The 10,170-nt window shown below is 42.1% G+C and overlaps 1 protein-coding gene across 1 annotated transcript in view; it reads left to right on the top strand.

Annotated features, from left to right (window-relative positions):
- The first annotated feature begins 1 nt into the window (after position 1).
- The window catches only part of CACTIN (cactin, spliceosome C complex subunit), a 20,926-nt gene continuing 10,757 nt past the window's right edge, over positions 2-10,170 (top strand). Inside the window, exons 1-4 of the mRNA XM_069086868.1 lie at positions 2-251; positions 7,267-7,753; positions 9,826-9,921; positions 10,075-10,155. Of these exons, the coding sequence (XP_068942969.1) occupies positions 73-251; positions 7,267-7,753; positions 9,826-9,921; positions 10,075-10,155 (843 nt within the window). The 5' untranslated portion in view covers positions 2-72. The remainder of the gene's footprint in view (positions 252-7,266; positions 7,754-9,825; positions 9,922-10,074; positions 10,156-10,170) is intronic.

The following is a 10,170-nucleotide window of genomic DNA, read 5'->3' on the forward strand; positions in this document are numbered from 1 at the left end:
GAAGGCCTTCTCCAGCTCGGGGGCTTCCTCCTCTGAGGCGCGCGAGACTATCGGTTGTTTCCGGGTTGGTTGATGGGTCGGAACAGGGAGTCTCGTTCGCTGTCTCGTTCCTGCTCTCGCTCGCGCTCCCCGAGCTCTAGAAGCCGGAGGCGGCGACGGAGCCCGAGCCGGAGTCGCGATGGACGGCGGCGACGCGAGAACAGCGAGGGGCGAAAGAGGCGGCGGCGACGGAGTCGGGAGAGGAGAGCTGGGTGAGGAGACCTCTGGGGGCGGAGTCACTGTGGGTGTGTCTGGTGTGGTCTGCCTTCCTCGTTAGGAGAGTGGTATCTGCCCTTAGTGGATGTGGGTTTGTGGGTGGGTGTCTCTGCTTTGCCAGACCCTCGTCCCTGATTCTACTTAGGCCACTCGTGTCGCCGTGATTAGAGCGCTAAACCGGCTTTAAATCCTACCGCAGACACTTGCTAGCTGTGTAACCCTGGACAGGTCACTTCACCGAAGGCTCTCTGCCTCGGTTTCCTCAAATGTAAAACGGGAGCGACTGTCGAGAGGTACAAATGCGATGGCGTCTGTAAGTCGCTCTGCCGACCTTAAAGCCTGTTGATAGCAGTAGGCAACACATATAAGCCTTTATGGTTTCAGAACGCTTTGCTTTGCAAGTACTGTCTCATCTTATGCCTTTTTGTGGGTGCCCTCCAAGTCTCCATCCCGATCTCTCCTCCCAGTTTCACACAATCTCAGAGTTGGAAGAAACCTCAGAGGCCACCTAATGTAACCTGTACCTGAACATGGATTCCCTTCTACAACAAGCAAGACAATGAGAATCAAGCCTCTACTTGAAGGCCTGTGAAGGGAAACTGTGAAGAGGGGGCCTATAACTTTTTTTGGACAGCTTTGATAGGAAGTTGATGGAAAACTTCAGTTTGACTCTTTGCACTTTATACTCATTGTTTCAGCCCTCCACCCCACTCCCCCCTACTAGTCAGGACAAGTCTGATCCATCAGTCCTCCAGATAACAGTCTTTCAAATACATGAACAAAATTATTCCTCCTTCCTCATCACCAAGTGGGTGTCACTTCCCTTGGGTTTGAATGGGACCGCAAAGAACCCAGTATGGGTTCAAACATTTTTGGATGCTACATGGTATGATGGAAAGAGCACTGGCTCAGACTCTAAGGACATGAGTTCAAATTGATCTTTAGAATTGTCTACCAGTGTGACCATAGACCAGCCACTCGACTTCCTGGAGCCTCGTTTTCCTCATCTGTAAAATTAAAGAATCTGACTAAGTGGCCTCCGAGGTCCTTTCCAGCAGATTATGATCCTGTGACTCCCAGATCTCTCCATCCAGCCCTGCTCTCTACTTTGAATTTCATTCTTGCATTATCAACTGTCAGCTAGATACTCACCTGGATAATCCACAAGTCTCTCGAACTCATCCTATCCAAATGTGAACTCATCTGTTGCCCCAAACCCACAACTTTCCCTAACTAACCTGTTCCTGTTTCTTTGAGTGGACTCTACCATCCTTCTTTTCACCCTAGTTCACAATCTTGGAGTTATCCTTGACTATTCCTTCCTCCCTCTCACCCCATGTCCAGTTATTGCTAAATCTTATTAGTTCCATCTCCCTAGCATGTCTTATATCTGTCCTGCTTTCTCCACTTACACAGGTAGCAACATAATTCAGGCTCTCATCACTGTAACAGCCTCCTAATTAATCTTCCAATTTCTCTCTCCTCTCTAGTCCATCTTTCACATAGCTGTCAAATTCTTTTTTATTCCAAAAAACACTTTACTGAGCAACCTAGGAGATCTTTCAGGAAAGAAGATTAAAATATTTTGTTACTAATCTCTGAAAATAGGTTATACAACTGTAATCATTTGCTTACTCAAGGCTGCTTAAGGTTAAAGGACTAGCTTTTTTTTTTTTTTAAGCAATCGGGTTTAAGTAACTTGCTCAAGGTTACACGGCCAGTTATTTCTGGGTGTGGTGCTGAGTATCTGAGCCCGGATTTGATCCAGGTCATCCCAATACTGGAGCCGGTGCTCTTACTCACTGAGCCACCTGGCCACCCCTAGGACTAGCTTTTTTAAAAATGTCTTTCCTTATTGATCCCTTTTGTTGTTACATTACTTTCATTTCTGATAGTAACTTCTCCCCCTAAAAAATTAATATTTCTGATTTTTTTACTGTTTTTTCTATTTTATGTAAAAAAAAGTTTTTCAATTTTTAAAAAAACATACAGGCAGAAATATTTAATACTCCCTATTAACACTTTTAAATCTAACAAACTGAAGCAGAAATTAAAAAAAAATTTAACAGCCACAATAACTTATTTACAATTGAATTTTTATAAGATATTTAACAAGACAACAAATTTTACTCGTCAGAAATGGTATCAAAAGCATGGATTACAACACAGACAACAATGTGTGAAATGAGTGTGAAACAAAAAAAGTTTTGGTGGACAGATAAGTTGCTTTTCTTTTAATTTATCAGCTTGGCTAAAGCAAGATATTAAGAACAAAGAGCTATATTATAGGAAAGAATTAGGGCCTTCAGTTGAAGATTGAATTTCACAGTATTGCATTCCATGTAGGGTGAAATAAGACTATTTTCTCACACTCACACATTCTAATAACACCCACTGTCAATTTAACTTTTGGTACTTTGCTAGCCTCCTCTCTGATGCTTTTCTCAGGAAACCTGGATATGTGAGAATGAAAACAATGGCAGAAGCCTTCCAGTGAGGCAAAACCCAACAGGGGCTCTGCAAGGCAGGGAGAACCATTGAAGCAGGAGCATCTTCTGCCTGGTCAGATAGCACCTCAGGGACTCCTCCTACATTAGCTAGAATTCAGAATCCTAACAAATCCCCTGGGTAGGACACAAAAAATTTATATTTCTAAGGTTCAGGTATGATCCTTTTGAGTTTAGGACCTTGACTCCTCTCTCAGATTAGGGGTTCCTTGAGGGCAGGAACTATATCTTTCCCTCAGAACTGGAACTTCCAGAGGGAAGCAGCATCCTTAGTTCTTTCTCCTTCAGATTGGCAGTTTCTTGAGAACAGGACTCTGGCTTCTTAAATCAGGGCTCGCCTAGATCAAGATATTGTCTCAGCCTTAATATTCTGATATCTGTATTGAGTTTTACACACAGGGTAGGGAGATATGTGGTTTTTGGGGATAACAGGGAACCTGAGTCAAAATTCGGTATGGTCCAGATACTCTTCTGACTTAATATCTTTTTTTTTTTCTTTTTTGGAGTGGGTAAGATAGGGCAATTGGGATTTAGTGACTTGCCCAAGGTCATGAGGCTAGTTTTATGTTAAGTGTCTGAGGCCAGATTTGAACTCAGGTCCTCCTGACTCCAGGGGCAGTGCTCTTTCTGGCCGTCTGACTTAATATCTTACTTTGACTCATACTGTTTTGAAGGAAAATGGGAATTGTCATCTAATAGAGGCAGAATAGTGTAGTGGATAGAGAGCTAGCCTTGAAGCTAAGGATACCTGGGTTCAAGTCTCACCCCTAACAAATACTGACTGTGTGACCCTGGATAAGTGACTTAAACTGCTCTAGGCAGTTCTCTAAGACTTCAGAGAAGGTGCCTGCATTGGTAGATGGAATCACTTCACCTGGAAGTCCCCTGGACTAATGAAATCACAGGTCCAGTCTTTATCCCCATCCAAGTTTAATAAATATTTGGAGGAAAGTAATCTCTTTGAACCTATTCATATATGCACAACCATAGCTGAAAGGTATAAAAACTTGTGTTGCTGACTTGGCACTGACCTACTTTGTGACAGGCAAGTGACTTCCCTTCTCTGAATATTGGAAAGGACCACTGAGTTCAACTCGTATCTCTACGAGAACTCAACATACAAGATAAGCAATCATCCTCTAGTTTTTCACTGAAGGTCTGTAGTAGAGGATAGCTCAGATCATTAGAAAGTTTTCCCTAACATTAAATCAGCATTTGTCTCCTGTGATTGCTACTCATTTTTCCAAGTTCTGCCCTCTGGAGCCAAGTAGAACAAATGTAATCTCCCTTAAACCTGTCAGGTTTTTCAGGATTTGGAAGATAGCTGTGATGATGCTCCCAGGTCCTCTCCTTCAAGCCAAACATCTCCACTTCCTTCAGCTGATTCTTATGGGGCATGATTTAGAGCCTTTACCATCCTGGTTGTGCTCTTCCTAAGCTGTTGTACCCATGCCTGAATCCAGTACTCTAGATGCGGTCTGACCAAGGCCGAGGGCAAAAGGATTAGCTCCTCCCTGATCCTGGACACTGCCTCTCAGGGTAGCCATGTCACACAGTTGACATACTGAATTTGTAGCCCCCTGAGATAAGCAATTATCTAGTATGCCTCCTCCATCTTGTACTCATGAAGATGATTTTTTTAACCCAAATGTAAATTTATATTTATTCTTACTAAATTTCAACTTAATAGATTTCACCCAACATTCTATACTGTCAGAATCTTTTAATTCTGACTTGTCATCCAGTGTGTTAACCTCCCCTCTTAATACATTTTCAGGTTTGATAAGTACATCACCTATAACTTTATCCAAGTCATTAATAAACTTCACAGGACAGAGCCCAGGTCCCTGAATAATTCAGTTAAAGAGCTCCCAAGTTGACATCATACTGTTAATAACTACTCTTCCAAATCCACCTACCTAATTGTACCTCCATCTAGCCCACTTCGCTCTATATTGGCCATAAAAATAGCATGAGATACTTTATCAAATATTTTTCTAAAATATATGCAAACTAGCATTCTGCTAATCTACCGGTACACTCAAGTGTTCACCAGCTTTAATAGTACATTTTAGAATTTTGCCAAGAATCAAAGACAAGCTCACTGACCAGTAGTGTACAGACTATTCTCTTTCCTTTTGTGAAAATTAGGAATGCATCTGCCCTTCTCCATTCCTTCAGTACGTTTTCCACTCTCTGTGATCTTCTCTCAATCACCTAGCAGTCATGTCTGCTAGTCTTTCCTTATTCCATGATATAGTTTTTACCTGGGCCTGGCAACCTGATGAAGAATAAGTGGTAGATACTCTTTTGCTCTCCCTCTGTTGTCTGGAGTTTCAAATTCCTGTCAGCCATTTTAGTCTTCTGAGTGTAGAAAAGAAACAAAATAAGAGTTGAGCAACTATCTGCCAACTCTCAGTTATTGATTAGAATCATCTTACTCTTTCTTTGATTATCCTCTTTTTCCCAATACCGCTTTTAAAAAACTATTGTTGTGGTATCTTTGATCTTTACATCTGTCATTTCACATGACCTCCTTTGAACCTTTCTTGTGACAGAAAATTAAGCAAAAACAACCAATACAGAAACAGTGTATACGATGTTTTGTGCTTGTCTGCTATGAGGGACTGGCCCATAGCCTCAGAGGCAGAATTTGAACCCAGTTCCTTGTACTCCAACGCCAGTGCTCTTGCCTCTGTACCACACTGCCTCTCCTTTTTTTGAGGGTGAAGTTTCATTAAGACAAGTCAAAAAATTGTTAGCCACCCTGCTTTGGGCAGAGAACTCTTAATACATTCAGATAATTGAGGCCCCCCTGACTTTCTGTCTCATGATTTTATGCCAATCTTGTGATCTTTTTACCCAAATGTTTATTTCCTTTCTGTCTGGGTGGTCTGTAATATATGCAGTGACAGTATCTCTTTGGCTTTTGCCTGTCTAACTCTGTGCCCAAATATACTTTGCCATGCTTCCTCTTGTTCCTATTTCTTTTTTTAATTTATTTATTTTTAGTTTCCAACATTCACTTCCATGAAATTTTGAGTTTCAAATTTTCTTCTCCACCCCTCCCCAAAATGGTGTGTATTCTGATATATTGCATATTAAACATTTTCACATTAGTCATGATATAAAGAAAAATTAGAGCTAATGGGAGGATGAATGAGAACAAAGAAACAAAACGAAAGGAGAATAAATAGTATGCTTCCATATGCATTCAGACTCCATAATTCTTTCTCTGGATGTGGAGAGCATTTTCCATCACAAGTCTTTTGGAGTTGTCTTAGCTCCTTGCATTGCTCAGAACAGCTAAGTCTGTCAAGGTCAGTCATTGCACAGTGTGGATGTTGCTGTGTACAGTGTTCTCCTGATTCTGCTCATTTCACTCAGCATCAGTTCATGTTAGTCTTTACAGGTTTTTCTGAAGTCGGCTTGCTCATCATCCTATTATTTCTTCATAAGAGTTTATCTTCTTCATGTCTAGTGTTGCTCTGTTCCTACTTTTACCAATCCTTTTCTTTTTGAATAAGATCTATGCATTGATAACCCTATTCTAGGAATGGGTCTTGTTCCACAAAATCTCAGGCATACCTCGTAGTTCAAATTTTACTCCTAGCATTGGGATCTCTATTTTGCTGTTATTTTGTGCATTGGCATATAGACACCCAAGGCTATGGATTTTGTTGCTGACCCCCCCCCGCCTTGGATTTTGTCTCCTATAAAATTTCTGGGTGTTTCTAATTGTTATTCATTTTCCTGTATTGTAGCTGTCCATGGTATCTGTCTGTTACAAGAATAATCATAATAGCTGACTTTTAAACCATATTTTAAGATTTGCAAAGCACTTTACCTACATATAATATCATTTGATCCTCACAGCAATCCTTTGAGGGAGGTGCTATTATTATCCTCATTTTACAGATGAGGAACCTGTGGCTCTGTTCAAATGAATTGCCCAGAGTCCCATGGCTAGAAAAAGTCAGAGTTGGAGTTAGGTCTTTCTAAGGCCAAGTTTGGAGCTTTCTCCACTAGGCCCCACTGCTGGAATTCATTGTAATTTTTTCTCTCTCTCCATACCTTTTCAGTGTAAAGCCCTTTTGATCATATTTTCATAATTGGCAGGTACATTTATTCTTTTTTAAAATAATAGTAATAAATTCATTATTTATTTTTAGCATTTTTTTTAAGTTCTAAGTTCCAAATTCTTTCCCTCTTTCCGGTCCCTTCCCCACCCATTGAGAAGGCAAGAAATACATACATACACTGTTGTTAGGTTCCTCTGTCCAGGAATCTGGACATTCCTGTACTTTAAACTGTAAAGTAATAGAGTTTACCTAGATAATCTTTAATTATTCTCATATTTCTCTTTGATTTTCTTTGATCTGTGATACATATGGGAAGTCTCTCCCTGCTATCTTCATGTCACAGGATCCACAAGCTGAGTTTGTAGAGTTAGTAAAACTTTTGGTATCTCTCATAGTGAAAGATATTTTGATTTATTCTACAGATCAGATTCTGAGGAAGAGCGACATAGGAGGAAATCAAAGAAATATCAGACCTCTGAAAGGAATCATAGAAGCCCAAGAAAATCACGGCCCCGATCCCGGGAGCCTTCCCAGTCAGATTCTGGAAGCGAACCAAGGAGAGGTCACAGGAGCAGACACAGGAGGAGACATCATGATTCCAGATCGTCTACCTCAGTATCTTCTACATCACCTTCACCACCCCCCTCTCAGAGTCCTCAGGAGGCCCTGGACAAGAAATTGAACCTCCAAGAGCGACGGAGGCTAAAGGAAGAGAAAAAGCAGCAAGAAGAGTTGATGAAGGCCTTTGAGACACCGGAGGAGAAACGGGCCCGGAGACTGGCAAAGAAGGAGGCCAAAGAACGGAAGAAAAGAGAAAAGATGGGCTGGGGAGAAGAGTATATGGGCTACACCAACACTGACAACCCCTTTGGAGACAATAATCTGCTGGGCACGTTCATATGGAACAAGGTGAGGGGTTGGCTACAGTCTTCCTGGGACGTGTGACAGTGCGACTGGGTAGGGGTAGCAAATCATAGAATCTTAACCATGAGCAGAGACCCAGAGATCATCTTATGTATGTATGTATGTATGTATGTATGTATGTATGTATGTATATACGTTTTATTTTATTGCTTTTTGGAGGGGGGAAGTAGGGCCATTGGGATTAAATGACTTGCCCGAAGTCACAGGGCTAGTTTTTTGTGTTAAGTGTCTGAGGCCAGACTTGAACTCAGGTCCTCCTGACTCCAAGGCTGGTGCTCTATTCACTGCATCACCTAGCCACCCCTAATCATCATATTTAATAACCTTGTTTTAACAAATAGGGTAACTGTGGCTCACAATGGGGAACAATCAGTAAGCAGTTTTTAGGCACGTCTTCTGAGCCAGGTACTAGAGTAGGCCCAGGGGACACAGGTAAAATAATTAAGCAGTCCTTGCCTTCCAGGAGTTTACATTTTATGAGAATTGTCTTTTCCGAGGCCACACTGCCAGATGTCCTGACTCCCAGTCCATGATTCTTCCTGCTATACTTTGCTGCTTCATTCCTGGCCTTTTGACTCTTCCTTGTGCCCTGGCCCCTTTGGTCAGTCACTCAACTTTTTATGTTCTTTCTTCACAATATCTTTTTCATCCTTTTCCCACCCTGTTCATAGGATTCCATAGTCAGAGGGGGATCTCAGATCATCTCATTTAACTCTCCCTGAAGTATAAATTGTCTCTATAATGCCCACCAACAAATAGAAATCTAGCCTCTACTTCACAGCTTCCAATAATGTGTTTTTTATTTTTTTTTTATTTTTGGAGGGGAAGGTAGGGCAGTTGGGGTTAAGTGACTTGCCCAAGGTTGCACGGATAGTTTTGTGTGTGTGTTTAGTGTCTGAGGTCAGATTTGAACTCAGGTCCTCCTGACTCCAGGGCCAGTGGTCTATTCACTGTGCCACCTAGCCACCCCTCAGTAATCTATTTTTAAATAGCTGTGATTGTTTATCTTCATATCAAGCTAAAACTTCCCTATAATGTCCAGTTAGTCTTAGTTCTAGCAAGCAAAATAATCCTTATAATCTCCATAACCCGACCTTAAAATACTTCAGTGAATGAACATTTATTAAGCATTTATTATTTGTTTAACCTGAGAGCCCCTTGCTGACCTACCAATGCTAATAAGCACTTCGGATACAAATGTGAAGAGAGACACCTCTGCCCTCAAAGCACTTACATCTTAGTAGGAAAAACACATAGAGTAGAATGGAAGCCAAGAATGGAAGCACTGGTCTGAGGATAATTGCCTGACACAGGGGCAATGAGCTAGTGTATATGACACGCCCTCTCACTGCTGATTTGGTTACTGTGCCTAGAGCAGGAAGGGGCAGCAGAAGTAAGAGGAAGAAGAACCCCAGCGACCCCTCTCTAGGTCAGGGAGTGTTCAGTTCTCCTTTGATTGATTTAGGAAGGCTTCATGAAGGAGTCTTCTTTTAGAAAATCAGGGCAATGTGGCATTGATGTTCTTAATCTTGTGTTCCCAGACCCCGAGGATTCTGTGGGTAGATGTCAGAGGGTCTGTAAACTTGGAAGGGGAAAAATGAATATCATTATATCCTTATTTCCATATGATTGGTTTCCTTTGTGGTTTATGCATTAGAAACATTATTTTGGGTTCATGGGTCCATGACCCAAGAAAAGTTAAGAACAACTGATGTAATAATGGAAGGAGCATTGGATTTAGAGTCAGGATTCCCAAAACTTGCTTGGGTATGTATTATCGCGAAACCTTGAAATTTCCTTCAGACAAACAAAAAACCCTTAATTTTCCTCTTATACAAAATGTAGGGGATGCTTTAGTTGATCTGCAACAGTCGCTTCCAAATTCTAAGGGCTGTGATCCTGTGACCAGCAGAATGTAGTAGAAACCTAAGGGGATGGTAAGATCCCTCGCTCCTTATTGCTATACTCTCTCCTGGTGAATTTGCCAAAGGTGGTTGTGTAGGCCCTTTGCAGATGCTGAACTGGGACTCAGCCAGTCATGTGTTTGTCTTTTCCAGGCACTAGAGAAGAAGGGGATCAGCCACCTGGAGGAGAAGGAACTGAAGGAGAGAAACAAGAGAATCCAGGAAGACAATAGACTGGAATTGCAGAAGGTAGGAATTCCAGGAGGCCCCACGGCCGGGCCTGAGCACAGCCTCGTGGCCCTTAGTCCTCCACCTTTTGGGATTTCCTTGCTCAGAATAGCTTGTTTCCCCCACTCAGCTCTGCCACCCCAGCCTCATGACAGCTCCTCTTCCATTACCCAGGTGAAACAGCTGCGCTTAGAGCGAGAGAGGGAGAAAGCCATGAGGGAACAGGAGCTGGAGATGCTGCAGAGGGAGAAGGAGGCCGAGCACTTCAAA

The sequence above is a fragment of the Petaurus breviceps genome, unplaced genomic scaffold (assembly GCF_028583685.1).
Source record: "Petaurus breviceps papuanus isolate PSGF00001 unplaced genomic scaffold, PetGlider_PUasm1.0 180, whole genome shotgun sequence".
Lineage (NCBI taxonomy): Eukaryota > Metazoa > Chordata > Mammalia > Diprotodontia > Petauridae > Petaurus > Petaurus breviceps.